The sequence below is a fragment of the Myotis daubentonii genome, chromosome 1 (assembly GCF_963259705.1).
Source record: "Myotis daubentonii chromosome 1, mMyoDau2.1, whole genome shotgun sequence".
Classification (NCBI taxonomy): Eukaryota; Metazoa; Chordata; class Mammalia; order Chiroptera; family Vespertilionidae; genus Myotis; species Myotis daubentonii.
In genome coordinates, this window is record NC_081840.1 from 150,030,209 (window position 1) to 150,050,463 (window position 20,255).

The following is a 20,255-nucleotide window of genomic DNA, read 5'->3' on the forward strand; positions in this document are numbered from 1 at the left end:
CCCACCCCTCTCCCCCAGGAGTCAAGGAGAAATGCCAAGCTGGTGTACTTTCTACATTTCTTTCTCCTCTCTCTCTTAGATTATTTTTTTTTTTCTAGCAATAATGGAATCCTCGGGGTTTAAGCCGAATACAAATCTGGGAGACAGGATCAGACTTTGCAGATCTTTTTTTTTCCTTTCTTTTCTGGGAGTGCTTTTTTGTTGTTGTTTCTGATGGATGATTATAATTTATTTCTACCAGATTTAAATAAGTACTCCCGCCTTGTGTCTTTGACTACACAGGCAGAGGGAACTGGTTTAGTAGGTCGTAACTGAGAAACCCTGGCCAGGCGACAGAGCAGGGCAGAAAGAATCCAGACCAATTTGTATGCAGTATATTTTACTCCCATGAAATAAAACACTTTTTTTTTTCATATTTGCTGAAAAGTAAAACAATAATATTGTACGAAATGTTATACACAGGGTAGGTTGTACATAGCAGTTTCAGAAACATCATTGCATCCACCAGAGAAACTATTCTAAAACTGATATTCACACATTTTTTAATAATAATAATATGTTAGAAACATACAGTGTGGTATTTAATATATACATTCCTTTGCTCGAAAGCGAAAAATCCTAATCGCTTCTGCAGAACATGCTTTATTTTAAAGCCTAACCTTTAAAAACACTGTTGTGATATTACTAACAACTGCTTTTTATAAAATTAATTTGACATTTCGATATATATACATCCTTTCAGTAATTTTAATGTTAACAACGCTAAACTTAAAAAATAACAAGCTTATAGTAATGTTAAAATGTCCTATCCAGTCAAACATTTGTGTGTGTGTGTGTGTGTGTGTGTGTGTGTCCTTGCAACTTTTGGAAATACTTTTAGTGAAAGATGTCAGGTATAGAGGCAATTCCTTTGAAATCAAGGGAGCTCCCTCTCTTTAATTCAGTGGTTTCCTTTTCTCTGTCTTCTCTTTCTGTCCCTTTCTTTAGTGCCCACGACCTTCTAGCGTCATCCCCAGTCTTTCCAGGGCAGAGCTGCCCCCTCCGTCCGGCACGGTGCTAGGATCCCGGCGCTGTGGGCGCGGCTCACACCGGCCGGTCCACGGCGTACTGGCAAGCGCTCAGGTTGGACGCCGGGTTCTGCACGCTGGCGTAGCCGAAGCTGGAGTGCTGCTTCGCTTTCAGTCTCAGGCTGGCCAGGCTCGAGTTACACGTGTCCCTATAAACGTACGGGGGAGTCGGCGGCGCGTAAGGGCAGGCGGGCGTCGGCACCGCGGAATTCAGCGACGGGCTGCTCAGGTTGTTCAAGTTATTCAGGCTGTTGAGGCTGGAGCCGGGGACGCCGGTCACCGCGGAGGGCACCATGCTGGACGACATGCTCATGGAGGAGATGGAGTTGGGCGGGGAGAACATGCTCTGCGACGACAGGGGGTTGACGTTCATCGAGTTGAAGAAAGGGAAGCTCTTGGTGGACAGGGAGGCCGACGTGAGGCCCTTGGCGGCCCAGTTGTTGTACGAATAGCCCGGGTACATGTCGTCGTAGGGCTGCATGAGCCCGTTAAACTGCGGGCCGAAGCCGTTCTTGCACAGCTCGGCCTGCTGGTTGCGCTCCCGCTTTCTCCATTTGGCCCGGCGATTCTTGAACCAAACCTGGGGGGGGGGGGGGCAGGGAGCAAATAGACGCCACAGATCGGATAAGTCAAACCTGGATCCCGCAGAGCACCAGAGGCCGCCTCTTTTCTGACACACAAACCCTCGTTTTCCCCTCCCCCGCGCCCCGCGCCCCCTGGTCCGGAGCCCAGACCGAACGAGGAAGGAAGCCCTGGCGGCTCGGGCCTGCGAGGCAGGACTCTGAGCTTCGCCACAAACCCCAGCCGAATGCTTGGTGGCCTGTGGCAGCTCCTTCTCTAACCCAGGCCCTGCTCAGGATCCAGAAACACTCACTGCGAAAACAAACGCGGGTCAGCAGGCTTCCCCCCGCCCCCCCTCCCCAATCCTTCCCTGGCCACCTTGCAAACTTGCTTCTATTCCAAAGCCACACACTCCGGGACGGAGAGCGCACCAGCCCCGCTCTCCCACACAGCTCCTCCCTGCCCTCTGGGGTCTCCACTGCCGCCTTCCACTCAGGGGAAGCTGCACCTTCCCCTCAACAATGCCGAGCCGCAACCCCTTCCTCGCCTAGCAAAACCACCAAGTAAAAAGCCAAAGGCCCCTCCCCGACTGCTCAGTAAACTCCCCGAACTCAGCGCGTAAACTCCCGACCCGGAAAGGGTCGCTCTGCAGCCCCCGCTCGCTCCGCGCTCTCTCTTACTCCGCCAATCTCAGGCCAGGCCTGCGCCCCCACGCTCCCCCGCTGGGCCCAGTCGGGTCTGGGCTTTGCAGGCGGCCCCGCAGCCCAGCCGACCCCCACCCGCGGCCGGTGGCCCCGCCACAACCCCGCTCTCAATCCACATTGGGCCCGCCAGTGGCCCCAGACGGCGGCTTTTGTGTATTGGAGAGAGGCCTGGTCGGAGATTTCGGAGTTGACACCAGTGATGTTTCACATTACACGTCTCAGCCGGGCCCAGACGACTAATCCGCTTTTTCCCCCCTTTCCCCCTTTCCTTCTTGATTTCCTTTGTATCCCCCTTCCTCTTCTGCACCCGACTGCTATAAAAAGCACGCCTCACTCCCACTTGGCTGGACCAGCCTTGGGCTTGGACGGAGGGAGCCAGAGGGAGCGAGAGCCCGGCGTGGCGGCCGCAGGGCACTTGGGAGGGACGGCGGAGAAGCCAGAGGACGGGGGGAGGGCTTTTCTGAAGGATTCCGCAATATCCACAGATTGGGCTTTTATTTTAACTACTTGCCATTTCTACCCTAAGCCGTCTAAACTTTGCCCAGGCAAGAAGAGTACGTGAGAGGCCCGTTCCCCTGCTGCTCAGGAGAGCTAATGAAAGACTGACCTTTCGCAAAACCAGGCAGGCCTGCCGAGCGCTAGCTCCATGCAGTTAAACTAAAACCATTTCCAACTTCATTCCGGCTCTTCTACCACCAGCCTCGCCTCATGTCTTACACAATGCCACCCAGACAGTGTCTTCTTCCTTCCCTCTGCTCTGGGAGTGCCTGTTGGCCTTAAATCTTTTCATCGTTATTGTTACATGCTTTCTTCTTTCTGCTTTCTCTGTTCTAGCTGGGGGCTCTGTTTTTCTATCCAGGGCATTTTTTTTTTTAAAACAGTAAAGCCTCTGGATCCTTTGTGTATTTTCTGTTTCCAGAATCCTAACAATTTTGGAGTTTTGCACCGACGAGCATAAACCAGGATGCTGCTACTGGGTAACTGATTTAAAGTTCATTTTTTTGCCAATCCATAAAGCACAGCTTTGCTACAAAGGTAAGCCCTTTCTTTGATAAAACTATTATAACTGGGAGGAAGGGTGCAACAATCTCCTGAGAAAAGATAAATAAACCAAACTGAAAAGTCTTTTTCTTTTTCTTTCTAAGAGGACTAGCAAGATAGTAGCTTGTGTATTAAAATGGCTTCCGGAGATCACAAAACCAGGGAGTAGGGTGTGAGAGAGACCTGAATGGCCAAAAAAAACCCCGCAGAGACCTTGCATGGAGGACGAGACGAGTAGAGAAAGGGCTGGGCCAGGCCCGGCGCGAAAGTTTCCCTTGCGTGTTTCTGGCCGGTTTTCCTTGTTAAAGGCGCACAGGTTGGAGCCTGTTTTCAGCTCCTGGCCTGGGAGGGATTTTATTAGCGCTCGCCTGGCGACTGCAAGCCAGGAACACAATACCCTGTGCGAAGGGAATGAATGCCATGTGGCCCAGTTTGGGAGGTCGCCGGGTGCCATTCCGGGCCCCAACGGGGACCGCGGCAGCCTCGGATGGGGGAGCTGTAACCTCGCGACTGGGCCAGCCCAGCGACCTTTTGCTTTCGCAAAGGCACCCCACGCGCAGCCTCCGGGGCGGCGCCGCCTTCCGCACTCCCTCCCGGTCTACACGGCCTGCACCTCCATCGCGCTCTCCCGCCCAGCCCTCTCGGGCTCCGCGCCGGCTCCTACCCGGACTCGAGCTTCCGTAAGGTTGGTCCACACGGCGATTTCCTCGCGCGTGGACATGTCCGGGTAGCGGTTTCTCTGGAAAGTGGCCTCCAGTTCCTGCAGCTGCTGGCTGGTGAAGTGAGTCCTCTGCCGCCGCTGCCGCTTCTTCTTGGACGGGTCTTCGGCGCCCACGTCCTCATTCTTCCCCGGCTGGCTCTTGTCTTTCTCTGAAAACGAAACACACAAAGGTTCCCATCAGCATGCCCACCTGCAACCCGAGAACTCCCGCTGCAGCGGGGGGCACTGGCCGGGAAGCGCTGGGGGGCCAGCGGGGAGGAGTGTGTGACCAAGCGCTCGCGTGGCGCGGAGCACTGCGTCTGGGGGGTGCAGACGCGAGTGTGGGTGTGCGCGCCCCATCTCCTCCCCTCCCCCCTCCCCCGGCGGCGCCGTACGTTTTATTTACATGTTTATCTGCCTGCGACCGCGACACATTCCTTTTTATTGCCTGTACTTTCGAGCACATGTATACGCCTCTGCGCAGACACACCAAATCTCTCGGGAGACGCACCCGCGCGCGCTGCACAGACACCCCGGCTTTCGAAGCGGTTTCGGGAGGCTAGAGAAGTGGACTTTGGGATTCGGTCTGGCACTCACGTTTAAAAAATAAAAAAAAAGACCTCTTCTTCTGAGACATAGTTTCAGAGATACTTTGCTAACAAGTGGAGCTTCTTGGGAACTGAAAGCCGAGAGGAGAACATGGCCCAGGGGGTAGATGCGGAGCGGCCTCTGAACCCCCTCGGATGTAGATGCTGGGATTTTGGTGACCCAAGAAACAGAAGGGAGGCCAGGGTAGGAATAGGGAGGGAGGGCGGCAAAAAGACCCGCGCCGTTCGCGCCACCCCAGCCCGGCGGTGGAGGTAGAGCGAAAGCCACGGGAGGTTCTGCGGGCAGCAAGCTGAACGACCACTCCCCCCACCTTTCCCCAGCAGGGGCCGACTTCCTCGGCGGCCAGAGGGATCGAGCGACGCGGGGCGGCCGGGCGGGGGTACCGCGGGGCCGCGCGGCTCCTTACCTGCGGCCTCGGGGCTGGAGGTGTCAGAGATGGTGTGCACCTCCAATCTGTGCTTGGAAGAGTCCAGGGCGCGGGTCTGGCCGGGAGCTAGGACCGAAGCCATAGCCTGTGGCTGGGGATGGTGACAGGCGGAGGACGCGGAGGCAGCCAACCGCTTGGTCCCTGCTGCTCGGTGCTCCAAGTGCAGCGGGCCTTTCATGCAGTTCATGGACGGAGCAGCGCGCCGCCCTGCCAGTCCCGGGCCGCGCTGCGCCCTGGGCGCGGAGCTTCCCCGCGGTGTCTGCCGCGGGCAGAGCCGGCGAACACAACCCCCGCGGAGCGCTCCAGCCTCGCCGCCCCGTCTCCTTCGGCAGGCTTAAGCGGAAGGTTCCGGCGGCCGAATGTCAGCGGGCCAACGGAGCCATGCGAACGAGGTCGGGAGGGCACAGCTCCGAGCGTCTTTGGGGAGCCGGCTTGCAAGTTCCAAAGCGAAACGAGAGTGGGCAAAGACCCCTTTCTTCACCCCCTCCCTCTCCCGAGGACCCCTCCAATAAGGAAAGCTAACGCGGAGCGCGCTCTGCCCGCCCCCCGCGCGCAGCCCTGACAGCGAAGTGTCAAGAGTGACAGGGACAGGTAGCTGATATTGGATCCCGGCGGCGGCGGCGCGAGCCTCCGGTCGCACCCTCCGCGTCGGGCACACGCACGGCCCCACGGATCGTCGAGCTGGAGCCCGGCCTCGCCGCAGCTCAGCTCCCGGCACCTGGGCCAGCGAAGGACCAGCACTGCGGCTCCTCGCTTCCCTGTTGGCCTAACATCTTAAAACCAGAGGCGGGCTTCCTGGTGCGGAGACGTCATTTGGCCACGGCCCTCCCCAACCCTCCCGCCTCCGCCTCCTCCCAGACCCTTCTTGCGGCCGGAGTGACGTGGCTCTGACCCAATCAGGAGGCCGCGAGCTGCGGCGGAGGGACAGTGCTGCTTGCACCTATCAGCTAAGTGGGCTGGGCCAATACCTCACTGCGCCCGCAGAGTCTACACCCGCTGGCTCCAACCCGACTAAACACGATCGGCTTTTTGTTCGGGCGGAGAGGTGGAAGGATGAGGTGGGAGTAAAAAGCTCGGGGAGAAAGGAGCTGGAAGGTACACGGATCAACAAGGCCCCCCCCCCCTTCTTTTTGTGTCTCACTACATCTATTTTCACTCCCGAGGTGTTTTTCTCCTGTATGGAAAGGAGACATGCTACTTAAAACCAGAAATATTTAAAAAACACCAACAGATCACCTCTCCGATAGATTTCCCAAACAGCCTGTCAGGTGAATGCTGTGCTAATCTGAAGAAGCTTTATTTTAATTGCAAAAAAAAAAAAAAAAAAAGGCAGGCTAATAAATTAGAAATCGGGAAGCAAATGGACCCGTCAAAAGAAAATTACCTTGACTTTCAACGAACAACTGTTTGGTGGTTCATTCTGGATTTATACAAGAATAAAAAGTCGCCTCAGATCACGTTCTCTGTAATGCTTATTAGTCCCCAGACAGAAAACACACAATAGAATAGAAACCCTAACCCAGCATTTTCAAAATGCTGAAAGCTTATCCATTCTGCTTAACGTTGATTAAGACACATATCCTAGATCTTTCAAATTCCTCGTACACTGTATTAAGCTCGTCCTAACCAGAGAGAGAGCCGAGCTTTAAATTCGACTCTCGTGTTTACTTTATTATCAATCAGATTGAAATCCATAAAGCTTGTAGAATCAACAGCCTTGAGCTAATTATATATAAACTATGCTTTAATGAGTTTCCATACAATTAAGAATGTTGCCAAATAACCAATTTCAAGGATAATTTTTGTCCCCCGCTAGGAAGCTCTAGGCTGTCTTGAATTGTTAAAGTCCAAGCAGGCAGAGGCAGTAGGGTGTGAGCGAAGGGCACAAGCTTAGGAGAACACTGGGCCAGGAAAGGCAAAACCACCCGTATTCATTTATATAAACAAAGGAAACAGAACACCTTTGGGGACATCCAACTCTTTGTAGCACTATTTCCACATAAATTTAATTTCCACAGAGGTTAAAGAAAGGAATCCAGACATATTATTTAAAATAATTTTTGAAAGTCCCTTTGTCCTCTGGCTTGGGTCAGCTGGGGAGCACAAACTAATCTCCCCTGGGCTCTGCATTGGCCGATTGCTTTATTGTGGAGTTAGTGTTATCATCCCTGACTGTGTATTTGTTTGACGTTACAGTCAATGATTTGCAACACCAGTATGGGGTATCTTCAGAGAATTCCCTCCTTGCCCTTGTTCACAAGATTGGGAAACTTACTGAGTCTGCGGCAGAGTAGATGAAACGGACTACAAACATGTTTGTAACCTATGTGTCTCTCCTTTGCCCCGCTCTCACCCCAAATCCTCTCTGCAGCTCCTCCCCCATTTTAAACATGCTTGAGAGCAGTCAGAGGAACCAAATGAGAATTGTTCTTCAGTCTCTCCACACAAGTATCATCCTACTTTAAGAAGAATTCAGCTCCAAGGGGGAACTGTCTTCACAGTCAGCTTTAAATCAGCATTTCTGATTTTAACCTTTTGTTCCAGTTCACCCCCATTCCAAGCGCACACACACCTACTCAGCAGAATACACCCGCCTCTGACATGTCTGCTTGGGCTGAGACTCATGCTTCCAGCTACATTAGGTCCTGCCATCTTATCACTAAATTACACATATTACACCAGCAGCCTGTTGGTAAAGAAGGTTAAATTAATTTACATTCTGTTCATTATCTGGTGCTTAAATGACGCATTTTATCCCTGAGATTTGGAGGAGAATCTCCTCAGACCCCACAGCGTTTCACTGAAGACAATGCTCTTACATTTGTAGTGGGTTTTAATCTGATAAGACTTTAATTTGCTTAAGTCTTTTAAATAAGGGTTTTAGATGTTTCTAGCCATTTTCTTATTGAATTTCCTCTAATTCCCCCAAGATCATAAAGTATATGTGTAAAGTAAATATTTCCTCCCATAGCACTGCCAGCCGATGACCTGTAACTAAGTCAACATGAATGCAGCTCTTTTCTGCCCAATGTGTTTACCAATCATATTCCAGTTTCTTCTCTGAAACCTTCGCAGAGCTGTGATCCCCACACTGTCGTGCCCCCACAGCCTCATTTCATGAAGAAACTCCATTACATCAAAGAATGAAAGATTCTCCATCACAGCGAGCATTCAATTTTTGGTGCGAGCTCAGGGCGTTTTTCAAAACTCCTTGCTTGGGAGAGCTGAGAAGCTCCCCAGAGCCATACAGATTTCTAAACACATCTCTCATTAAACCCGCAGAATTCTGATGTAAGCTCAGGTGGCTCTGCTGGACTAATAGAACTTTCATCCGGACAAATACACACCGTGGAGGCCCTAAACCAGCCTCCAAGGGGTGAAAAGCCCAAGGACAGGGGGCGGCATCTTATAGTGCCAAAGGGCGGGAGATGGTGGAAGTGCTGGTGACCTTCAGGCAGCCTAAAAGCCTAAAGAGACAAGGAATCTTAAATTGTGTCAATCCATTGCAAAGCCAAGTAGAACATAAAGACAGTTATCTGGAACACTCTGGTTAGAGAAAAAACACAGCCGTACACACATATACCTACAAATCTATAGAATATATATATATACACAGTATATATATGTATGTGTATATATATATATATATATATATATATATATATATATATATATATATATAGTGTGTGTGTATATATATATATATATATATCACACAACCCCTCAACCCCAGCTTTCGAAACAACTGAGCCAGTGAGGTGTTTCTTCACATTTTTTTTTCAGCCAGAGTTTCAACTCCCCCCTAATCAATTCATCACTTCCCAAACTCTTGAGTCTGAGTGACACACTTCCCAAGCCCAAGATTTCACTCCATGGGTGGTAGGAGTATAACAACATGGAAAGCCTAGATGGAGAAAAACAAGTGTGTAGTGGGGAATCTGGGAATACTTTTCAGTAAAAATTGTGGTGGTTGTGGGTAATTTTGGAGATTTAATTTACCAAAACCGTGTGGGTGGGTACACAGGTACGGGCAATACTGATAAGGAAGAAGTTGAAAGCAAAGAAATCAAATGTATTTTGGTTCAGCACTACGCCCCCCAAACCCCTTCTTTGACTGGTTCTAGAAATTAACATTTCAGCTTTCCTCACAGAAGTTAGAAAAACTCAGCGTGGTCTGGTCCAGGGAAGCCCGAGGTGCAGGCTTCCCAGGATCAGGACAGGAAGCTCCATACGCGTTTAAGTTTTTGTGTCCAAAGACATCAGGTATCATCTCAATAGGCGTTTTCTTGCTTATTTTTTCAAATAATGACCCTTGAGGAGGGAAATGTGTGACACCTGGTCGGGAGAGTTTTGAGCTGGTATTTGCCACTGATTACCAGTCTTAACGTCTTATTTAATTTCACACTCTTTAGTGTTAGTTGCACAAAACCCCTCTGGTCACCACGGTGAGATTGGCTGGGTTGTGCCATCTATTTCTTAGTTGCAATGGTCCGGGTATGGATTGGGACACAAACAAGGGGCCAACAACGTTTGGAAAAAATGTGTCCTGAGAACTCACCTGGAAAATGACTCAATTACATGTCCCCCTGGGCTGGTAGGCCTTAGAGAGGTGGGAGTCTTGCTAGGTCAAGGCCAGCTCAAGGACGAGGCCAGGGATTCTGCTCATAGACACGTGAGGGGCGTGGGTGCGCCAGCAGTGGTGTAAGGCACAGAGGTCAGAAGGAGACCTTGCACCCTGCTCAAGAAGAGGCCCTTCCTCCTCTCCTTCCTCTGCGTGGCTTTCCTCCACACAAAAAATCAAGCTGGAAAGTGCTCCCTTTCTACCCGCGTTTCCTCAGCCATAACCCAGAAATTAAAGGCTTTACTGTAGCTAACCCCACCCCCCATTGCCTAAATGGAATTAAAAAAACCCCTGTTAGTTTATTTTGTAAAAAAAAAAAGGGGGGGTGCATTTTTTGAATCAGAAGTCTGTAGATGTGCTAAACACCACCCACCCTCTCGAGGTCCGTGCAATGGGTCCCCCTATCTCTGTTCCCACACAATCTACCGCTGGAGGTCTGGCACGACCGGATGAGAAAGCTTGGGTGTCAGGTGTAGGGGCCTCTACGCTGGCCAGTGAAGAGAAGGTGAGGGATTAGAGGAGGCATTGGAGCAGGGGGCTAGTGAAATCACTAAGCCCACGTGCTGTGATGCCTTTTCGCGTTAGCATGCTAGCCTTACGGGTTTATTAGGCCCTCATTTAATCTCGCAATGCAACTAGCCACGGAAGAGAATGTATACGTGTTAGGGGAGGGGAGAGAGAGAAGCGGGAATAAGATAAACATCAATATTCAGGTCCAGAGAGAGAAGTGACAAGGGACTAACTAAAGTCACTTAAAAAACCCAACAAAAATTGGATTACAATGCTCCTTTCTCTTTCTATTTTCTCCCTCTCCAGCTCATGTTCGTCTCTTTTCTATTTCTCTTGCTCTCCCTTCTTCCTGTCTTCCCTCTCCCAGACATGCTAGTAGCTAACATTCAGCATTAGTTGTCATGGTGACCATAAATCACATAAATCCAAAAATACCCACCTATAATCTGAGATGAAGCTTTTATTTCCCTAGCGAAATAATATTTTAAAAGCTGTCAGCTGACAAAAAAGGAACCCAGCTCATTGTAGTAACCCAAGTAATATATTACTTCTAAAGATTTAAATTAAAATGTCAGCCTATTAAAAACATGCCGGGAGAATCTTGGGCACTCCTCAGGTCAGATCCTCACAATGAAGTTGACTCCATCACGCCTGATCACTCTTTAACACAGAGACACCATTCTGCGTGCTCTCTCTCCTGTTAATTTATTCCCTTCTGTCCCAACTACCGCAGTCCTCACCAACTCTGGGCCTTCGGTTGTAAAAGAAAGGAGACTCCACCTGGATCAGAAGGGAGCCGGCTCCTTGGCCTGAACCTTCTGAGGGCCTTGTGTGTTGGTCCTCTGATATCAATCATTTCTCCAAATGGAAGATAAGGGCTTTGGGGGGGGGGGAGTGAGGTTGAGAGCCATAATGAGGGCGACTTCTTAGAAAAGCTGAGAAGAAAGAAACGAAGAGAGAAGGACGGGTGAGGGAAAGACCAAGTAGTGGAGGACGGAGCTGGGAGGCCAGGTTCTGTGGGGAAGTCTAACCCAGGAAAGGTAGGTAAATTCTACCATCCAGGAGGAAACGCGCCCATTGGAAGCCCCAGGGGTAGCGGTGTGTGTGTGTGTGTGTGTGTGTGTGTGTGTGTGTGTGTGTGTAGGGGGGCACTGGCGGGGGAGGGGGGCAGCCGCTGTTGGGCCTTTTGTCTTCTACGTTGGGCTTGTTGTCTTTTGCCTATTTTTGGATTACAGGGTATTCGCCTAGATGAAGAGCCATTAATTACCCATTCAGTCAATATTAGGAAGACCACAAAGCTTTTTACATAGGATTAAGAAGACATCAGATTGCTCCTTTAGTATATTCCTGCTCACGAATAAGCTTTCGTTATACATTTCCTTTTCCCCGGAGTCTCGCTAACCGCTGCATATATTAGCGGCGGGCGGTGCGGAGAAACAGCCGCGCCAGCCCGGCCAAGCTTGGAGGGCGCACCCCGCCGGGGCGAGGAACGCAACCTGGTCCACCTCTGCGGGCGGGCGGGGGTCCGCAGGGCCTGACCACCTTGGGACAACTGTTCAAATCCCCCCCCACCCCGTGGGCGTGGGGAAGCGCGCGCGCGCGCACACACGCACACACACATACACACACACATACACACACACACATACACACAAACACACGCTGATTTGGGGGGGGGGAGTCCAAAAGAAAATGGACATCTCTCCTGCCCAGCTCCCCTCTCTCTTTGCTTCTTGCTTAGAAGTTAACGCACCTTGGCAGGCCCCTGTTCTCGTCCCTGCGCCGCACTGGGGAGCCCTCTACCCTTCTAAACTCCCCTCCCTTTTCTGTCAACGCGGAGGCCCCAGGCGGAGCAGCACCCCGCGCCCCATTCTGCGTGTCTCGGTGGAGGGTCTGGGCGCTGTCGATGGGGTCCCTGTTAGCATTACAGTCGCTTCCCAACGGGAAGCACGATGGTTTGCTTTCAGGGGGTGCCCTGGAACCCACGTTAGTATGTGCTCGGCAAACATTTGCTGATCCACTGATTGGGGGGGGGGGGGCGGTTGTCCCGGGTCTTCCTAAGAAGTCGGGTCCGGACGGAGCTGCGGCCCGTGAGAGGGTGTGTGTAGGGCTGGGACTCCGCGCCGGGCCTGGGACCCCTCCAGGGGGAGGAATTTTCCCACACTAGAGACAGAGGCCAAGCACCTTCACACCAGCCACTGTGGCCAAGCTGTTTCACAATCCACGGCGCCGCTGGGGAGGGGGGCGGGGGCTGGACAAAAGTCCCCCACCCCAGGTCGGCCCGGGGAGGCAGCTTGGACTGATTCAGCTGGGAATCCAGGGCCACCACCCCGAAACTTCAGGGTTACTGACAGGGGAAGGCACTCGGCCCAGTCCCTTCCTGAAGGTCACGACCACTTTTTGAGTTCCGTAAGGGGGTTCCTCTCAGGACACCTAAACAGGAAAAACGAAGGACCTCGGTTCTAGGGGTGCGTTCTCTGGGGCCTCTACCTCTTACTTCTGGGGGTGGGGGTGGGGTGGGGGTATTGCTTAACTGGCCACCCCTTCCTGGCTCCACTTTCCGTGCCCAAGCCATTCCCCTCTCCCGCTCTCTCAAAGCCCTGGCCTGAGAGGCCTGGCTGACCTCAGCTCCATCTCTTTTTGGGGGTTGAGCCAGGCTGTGGGTCAGCTTGGTAGATGCCAAGCGGACTGGGCCTTGCAGAAGCCCTCCCTGCCTCCTCAGAGAGTGTTTTCAGTCTTCAATGAGGACATGGTGGGTGAGGAGAGGGAATGCCAGTAATAGAATATACTGGCTCTTCTTGAAAATTGCATGTCATTGTAAACATGTTTCCTTTTTAAAAGCAAATAAAAACTATTAAAAAACAAACAAAGGAGAGAAATCTCTTTCTTTCAAAAGCAAGCTCTGGCCAGGAGTTTGTTTATTATGTAAGTTAAATTTGCTTATATTCAGGAAAAGGGACGCTGGCAACCTTCCTTTAAGGTTACTACAGTTTTTGGTTTACCAGATTCCTAAAAGCCAATTCGGCTCAGATGTTCAGCATTTCTTACTATCACATGCCTCTTCTTCATTTACATGTGAGGGTAGCAATTTTCTTTTTTGGTCTGAAAAGTAGAAAAGAGACTATTGGCATTGTAGGGAACGAGCCCTTCACCTGCATTAAAATAATCTGGGCTTGGAAGTAGTCCTGGTTATTTCTAGTTCTTTGTTTATTTGCTAATTAGCAAAAGCGAACCGCCGGGGTTGTCTGCCAGGCCTGTGGCGGGACTCCCCAGCTAACCCGCTTCGTTCCCACCCACGGGACCCCCATCCCATCCCATCCCATCCCAGGTTCCTCCCTCCCTTCCTAGCTCACTCGGAGGCCACCTGTACTCAGAAACCATTCCTGGGGTCCAAGAGCCTGGTGTGGGGGCGGGGGTAGGAGGAGACATTTTGCGTCTCTGCAGCTCCCAGCGAAGCGAGAAGTGTCGGCCTCGGCGGGGCCGCAGTCCGCCCCGAGCGAAGTCAGCGTGGGGAGCTCCTCTAGTCTGGCCGGAGCCAGGGCTGAACCCGCACAAAGTGTTTTCCCCGGGAGTCAGAGCTGCTCTTGATTTTTAACCATATCCCAAACATACTTCGGTCTAATAATTTATTTTTACGACCGATTATCAAACAGAAGAAGAATTTAACACAATCTTAATGACAGAAATCACCGGCCGTTATCTCTGCATGGCCCCATTTAACCCCATGGGGTTAATCCCGGACAAGTGAGCATTTAACTGGCCCAGCGGGAGGACTAGCGATATTGTGCGGGCGTCCAGGCCGGTCTGCTCCGGACCACTTTAGACGTTTAATTTCAAACAAATGATGCTTTTCTCTCAGATTCACTGGGAAGCCCGAAAGCAGGGCCCTTGTTTTCTTCTTAGGAGTATGGCTTGTTTACTTGGCCAGGGTCCCAATTCGCCCCCCTTGGGCACCCATTACATTGTATCCTTACTCTTTAATCCGGAAAGAGGGGGTTAGAGGCTGAGGGCTGGGGGTGGGGGGAGTCGCTCTATCTGCTCACACTATCAAAGGTCAACAACCTCCTAAGGCTAGGCACTTATTTATTAAGGAGCCTGGAAAACCCAGAGAATAGAGGAACAGTCGGTTTGAGTTTTTCCTGTATTCTAAGGAAAGCTTGTCCTAACACACACACACACACACACACACACACACACACACACACACACACACACACGACCAAAGGACACATTTCAATGTATCAGAGGCCTGCGCAATGGGTTGGAGACGTTTTCAGTTGTGCTTAAGCCTGCAGGCTTTGAGCAGCAATATCCCTTGACTCGTGCAGAGCGAAACTAGCCAATCGAGCAACGACACCACCAAAACTCGAGGCCCTGCAACCGGCACAACACGCAGGTTCGCGTCGACAGGGGCACACACTCCACTCCACCCTGGGCTGGTGCGCATACCCGCTGCCCTCTGGCTAAGCGGGCTGTTGTCAGCTCCTCCACCTCCGCGGCCGGGCACTTCTCCGCCAACCCCGGCCTCCCGCGCTCGCCTGCAGCGGCAAACTCCGCACCCACAAGCTTGGGCGGGGCGCGGCGGAGAGCCGCCAGGACTGGGTGGGCCCCTAGCGGCGCTGCCCGCAGTGGGGCGCGGCGAGCGACAGAGGTCGCTGTTGGACCACTTTTCCACTCCCCTTGGAGGCACCGAGGTAGGTTGGGGTGTGCGTCGATCAGGCCACAGGGAAACAGAGAGAAAGCGAGAGGGAGACTTGTTGGGTCTCAGGAGTGCAGTAAGATTTGGAGAAAGGCAAGAAGGTCCCTGGGACGGCTGCTTCCCGTCCCGCCCAAAGGCCAAGCGTCTAAGTGCAAGGAGCAGGAGCGCTGGTCTGGAGGGCTCGCCTGCCTACGCCTCACCCGAGGCCCCGAGGCCCCGAGGCCCGGAGGCGGGTGCCCAGCTCGCAGCCTGCCTTACCATTGGCGCCAGGATGCTGCCGCGGGAAGAGCTTGCTGTTGGCCACCTCTTTCCGATTCTCGGGAGAGTCCGTGAACTCGACCTTTTTGATCTCGGAGTCTTTGGAGAAGAGGCATTCAACGGCCGCCGGCTGCACGCCTGGGCCATGCGCGCCCGCCCCACGTGCGCGGAAAGAGACGCCCGGGGCCGCCGCGGGAAAAGGAGCGGGGTTAGGGGCGTGGGGAAAGCGGGGCCGAGGAGAAAGAGGGGACAAAGAGCAAACACCCAGTTAGAAAGAAGAGCGGAGGGCACTCCGGTCTCGGGGACCCTGTGGGCCACGCGGCGCAGGGGGCGTCTCTCTCTCTGCGCATCCCAGGTTGACAACAGCTCCCGGGGTTGGGGCTTAGGAACGCAGCAAGCGGCTCCCCCTGTTTCGTGTTCTGATTTCCTTCCTTCCTTCCCTGGCCGGCCCCTCTGCGAAGTGCCCCGCGCCGCGGCCTCACCGTCGGGGGACAGGGCAGGAGAAGCGAGTCTTACCTAGTTGCACACACGCCGACACTAGTTTGCGGCAGTTGGTCTCCATTCCCCGTTATCTGCAAAACAGAAGAAGGCGGGCTGTGTGGAGCGGCGGTCCACGCGAGCGCAGGGCTCTAAGGAGGCTGGGGGGCGGGGGGGAGGACAGGCGACCTCCACAGCCACAAGTAGGCGCCTACTCTGTGCCAGGTTCTCGGACCTCCCAGCCGCTGTCGCCCAGATCCAGCCCAGCCCAGCCCGGCCCGGGAAATGAGGGGGAGATTTCCCTCCACAGCCCCAGCGAATGGGCCCACGGGCTCTTGGCCTATAAAGCGACCGTGTTCTGGGGTCCTAGGCTGCAGATCTACTCTCCAGAGCTCTGTCAGGGGTTAAGAGCCCCTCTGAACACCATGGTAACCTCGGCAGATGCAAACTTTGGGGGGCGGGTGGAGAGGCCTTTTATCTTGGGGAGTTGTATGCGAAGGCCACACCATTCAGCACAGCGCTGCTCTATTAGTTGGAACTCAGTAAACATTTGGAGAATGTCAGAGTCCACTCGCTTCTGTCCTGGACAGCAGCGGCCCTCGATTTTCTGCAGCTCTAATGAGAACAGGACTCCAAGGCTCTCGGCCTAGGGGTCTCCTGGAACAAGCCTTCTTTGAGCCTCTCATCCATCAGGAGCTAGTTTTCCATATTTAGCCACACTTCTCCCTGGAGATACTCACCCGGCCATTTATTTACCCGAAAGTATGATTTAGGATCACAGAGGAGAGAAGCGGTGTGGCCAGGGTGAGACTGAGGAGAGCGGGGCAAACGTCCCCAGAGGGTTTACTGCCCCCCAAGGATGGAGAAAGAGCTCCGAGACCGGCTTCCCCAGTTCTGCCCCTTCTGCTCCGAGGCAAACCAAATCTTTTTTTCAAATCTCCAACCACAACGCAGCGAGCCTCACATTTAGCGCGCTCCCCCTTCTCCGCCACCGGCAAACCCGGAGAAGTGGGTGGTGAGCGGCTCTGTGGGGTTGAGTAGAAGAGCTGCGGCTGCTTTCAAAGACAGAAGAAATGAAAGAAGGCCCCGGGCCCCGCAGGACCGTGGGATCTCTGCGCCTGCCTCCTTCCGCGCTCACCCGGGTACGCGGCGGCGGGAGGGCCCGCTGCCCAGGGGTAAGGGCTGAGGGTGGGCCAGGGCGTTGCCTGTTAGCCGAGGGGCAGAGGCGGGCGGGTCGCCGCGGGTCTGCCTCTGGCCTGAGTCGCATTTCTCTGCTCCTTGGCCTCTCCTGGAAGGAGCAGGAGGGGCCCGGGGCCTCTGGCCCAAGTCGCTGCCCAGAGGAGGGGCAGCGGCGTGGGGATCCGAGGGTCGAGACCGCCCAATGGTTCCCCCCCCCCCCCCCCCGCCAGCGAGAGCAGGGGCTCCGCGGCTCTTGGCGGGGCCCCGGGTCCCAGAAGTAGCAGTTTGGCGGTTCCAGATTTAGTGATTCTGCAGTAAAATCACAGGATTAGTCCCTGATTGAGATGTCTGTTCGTGAGATATTACAAAATTCATTATCACAGCTTTCTACTAACTCGATATGAAGTAACACAGATGGGATTTTATTAGTCCAGACTTCAAATGTTTACTTATGATAATTTCAGGGGAAATTTGCATGTCATCATCATTTCGATAATCTTTTTTTTTTTCTTCCCCCCTTAACGTCTGAACTGGCTGCATTATTAGCCGGTGGCCCTGGCATTGCAGATGGTAACTGCAAATAGTTTTTATTTTCTGAAAGGATGAAATATACAAAATAAAAAGATCCGGGCCACTCTATATAAAGTCAGTCAATTATCACACGCATTCTCCCCCACTCCCAAGCTTCGGTTCTGTGGACCAAACAAAGTAACACGAAACAAATCTTCAAGAACTCTCCTCTAAAGATTGAAAAGAAGGTCAAGGCATGTGCCTTAGCTCACTCCCAGTGTCCTTGCGACTTGGGGATTGACTTGGTGGTCAAAATGAGCCCTGAAATCTGCATTTATTTATTTGTATTTTATTTTATTGTTTTGCTTCACAGAATGACCAGGCCTCCTAGATGAATTAAGTCTAAATAAGTAGGGAAGATAATTAAAATTAAAAAAAGAAATTTTCCAATTCCTGCCTGCCGATCCTTACATGTGCCCCTGTCAAGACAAGTCTTACAAGACAAATTTGGCTGCTGGACTTAAGGTCTAGCTTCCCTGGCTAATTTCACAAATTAAGATGTGCAACTTTTACTGATAGAAAGTTTTTACCCCGAAAGTTCATGTCCTGGTTGGAGAGTATATGCCAGGGGACCTTGCTCTGTCCAACTTGAGTTTTCTATTGTGAGCATGCTAAAAGCACTAGACAGCTAATAAAGCACACTGAATCACAGAGGCCAAGACAGGCAGGCGAGCACTAAGAAATAAAACAATTCGCTTAAAATGAATTTCTAATGATTGCCATAAGAAAAATTGCTGGAAAAAGATAGTACTCATAATTCCAAATCCTTTCACACTCCCTCCCCTTTCCTTTCATTTGGACACCCTATAATAAAATCTTCAATGGAAAATTTAAAAATAAACAGCACAAGAACATATGTTTTAAATGAACTAAATTGGGGAGATTAGCCAGCAAATTAATTCTCAGTAGGTAATTATTTAAGGACATTAAAATACTGCACAACATAGTTCTGTAGTTTACCAGTTTAAGCCTTCTTTTAAACCAATTAATATTGATGCTTTAGGAACACTTGAGGAACAATGCACCTGAATGATTTAAGTATGGTTTTGCTGAGATAAAGTAAAACGTTCCATAAATGAAGTAGCTATTTAATTTTTAGGGAAAGTTTGATTATTGAATTATTGCATGATTATTTTATGTTGCATTAACAGAAATCTTCAAGCTATTTTGCTTAATTGCTTTGTTTCCTTGGAATAATTGGTATTAGAGTTTTAGATGAATTTTCTCCAAAATGATATTAAAACTGTCTTTAATTCTTATTAATGGCCTACAAAGAATTCAAGGGCATCTCTCTAAATTAGGTTAATTGTTCATTAAAATGTTTTTCGAATGTATGAATTCCTATTATTTTAATTTATCGTAGCAAAATATTTTTCCATTTAGTTTACTTTAGTAAGACATAATACGTGCACACACAAAAAAAGAGTAAAAATCAGACTACCCTATGATGGGTTGGTTTCTGAATTGCTTAGGGAAAGTAAAGCCATTACACTGGAATAAAAGAGGAACATATTTCTCAGATTTAGAATCATTTTTTTCCCTTACTTGACATTTGGAAGAGTCCTTTTCCGTGCACCCATTTAAAATGTATCTCTTGAAGGGTAAGACTGGAGTTGACTGGCGATCAATTTAAAGGATTTATAAGCCGAAGTAATTGTGTGAGCTTGGCATCCAGTCCTGGCTCCCAGGTAATTCGTTTGGGCCTGAGAGGTCACTCTCTGCCAGTTGAGATGGAATCTTTCTTCCAGTTGGTAACAATGGGAAGGGGGCTGATCTCCCAGTAGCTCAAACTTTGTGCCCAGCCCTGGATCTCGGGAATGCTAATCCCCAGCCCGAGGATCTGTCCCTGCCGCGCTGGCACCGAGATTTCGGGGAAGAGACCTCGTTTGAAATGCCAGCCCCGATCTCGCTTCCCACTCGACCCCAGCGCGCCCATAGATTGTTCTGCGAGTGGGGATGCAGGGAACCGGGCTTTGCAAGTTCTGTTTGCCAACAGCGTTACCTCAGGGGTGGCGGGTCGGGGGAAGGCATCCCCAGGAGCTACAAATCACCGACAGCGAAGATTCTCCAAAGTGGAACCAATTCTTAAACTCGCATGATCTCACACCCTCGCGGGGCGGACGGCCTCCACTTACCCGCTACCGGGAGGAAGCTGCCGCCTCCGTGTCCCGCCGCTTCCCGGGGAGATTTCCAGCGAGCCAGGCGCGGGCTGCACCGCCAGCGCCCGCCAGCCGGGCCGAGGGGACGGCGGGGCTCCCGAGGGCGCCAAGGTCCCGGGGCGTCCGCGGGGGCGCGGGGGCCTCCGGAGTCTAGCCGTCGCTGGCCGATTCTTTCCGCTGCGCTCCCGCTTCCTCGCTCGGTCTCCCACTCTCTCTCTCCTCCCTCGCTCTCATCCCTCTCTGTTCCCTGCGCTCCGACTCCGGGTGGGGGGTGCCGTGACGTCAGCAGAGATTCCACCAAACTCCGCTGCACAGTGGCGCGCGGGCGGCGGCCGAGCCGGGCTGCGCGGGGAGCGGGAGCCAGCTCAGCGCCGGCCGGCGCGGGGGGAGCGCGCAGGGGCTCGGGGCGGCGCGGCGGGGGAGGGAGGTAGAGGCCTGCGGGCCGAGGAGCCGGGAGCTCAAGAAAGAGCTCGGGAGAGCGGAGGAGGGAGAGGGAACCGGGCCGGGCGCGTAGACAGCAGCCGATCGCACTCCCGCGGTGGAGAGCAGGACGCGCAGGGAGGATGGGGGGGGGGGGGGGGGAGGAGGAGAAAAAGGAATCCGCGCCAAACCGGGAGCTCGCAGGAGTCCGAGAGGGAGGGCCAGGGCGTCGGGGAGACAGCAAGGTACCCCT

At 52.3% G+C, this 20,255-nt stretch overlaps 1 protein-coding gene across 3 annotated transcripts; it reads right to left on the minus strand.

Moving 5' to 3' along the window:
• Positions 1 to 337: 337 nt before the first annotated feature.
• PITX2 (paired like homeodomain 2) lies at positions 338 to 20,028 on the minus strand. Of its 3 annotated transcripts, XM_059662530.1 has the most exons (5): positions 19,559 to 20,028; positions 15,714 to 15,769; positions 15,198 to 15,335; positions 4,038 to 4,243; positions 338 to 1,647 (listed from the first exon to the last, which is right to left on the minus strand). In XM_059662530.1, exons 2-5 carry the CDS (start codon positions 15,757 to 15,759, stop codon positions 1,084 to 1,086), a joined length of 954 nt encoding a protein of 317 aa, XP_059518513.1. In that variant the 5' UTR covers positions 15,760 to 15,769; positions 19,559 to 20,028; the 3' UTR covers positions 338 to 1,083. The 3 variants fall into 3 exon arrangements, with proteins under 3 accessions (XP_059518513.1, XP_059518523.1, XP_059518507.1); XM_059662540.1 differs by lacking the exon at positions 15,198 to 15,335 and having other exon boundaries at positions 339 to 1,647; positions 19,559 to 20,007; XM_059662524.1 differs by lacking the exons at positions 15,198 to 15,335; positions 15,714 to 15,769; positions 19,559 to 20,028 and adding an exon at positions 5,089 to 5,911 and having other exon boundaries at positions 339 to 1,647.
• Positions 20,029 to 20,255: the final 227 nt, after the last annotated feature.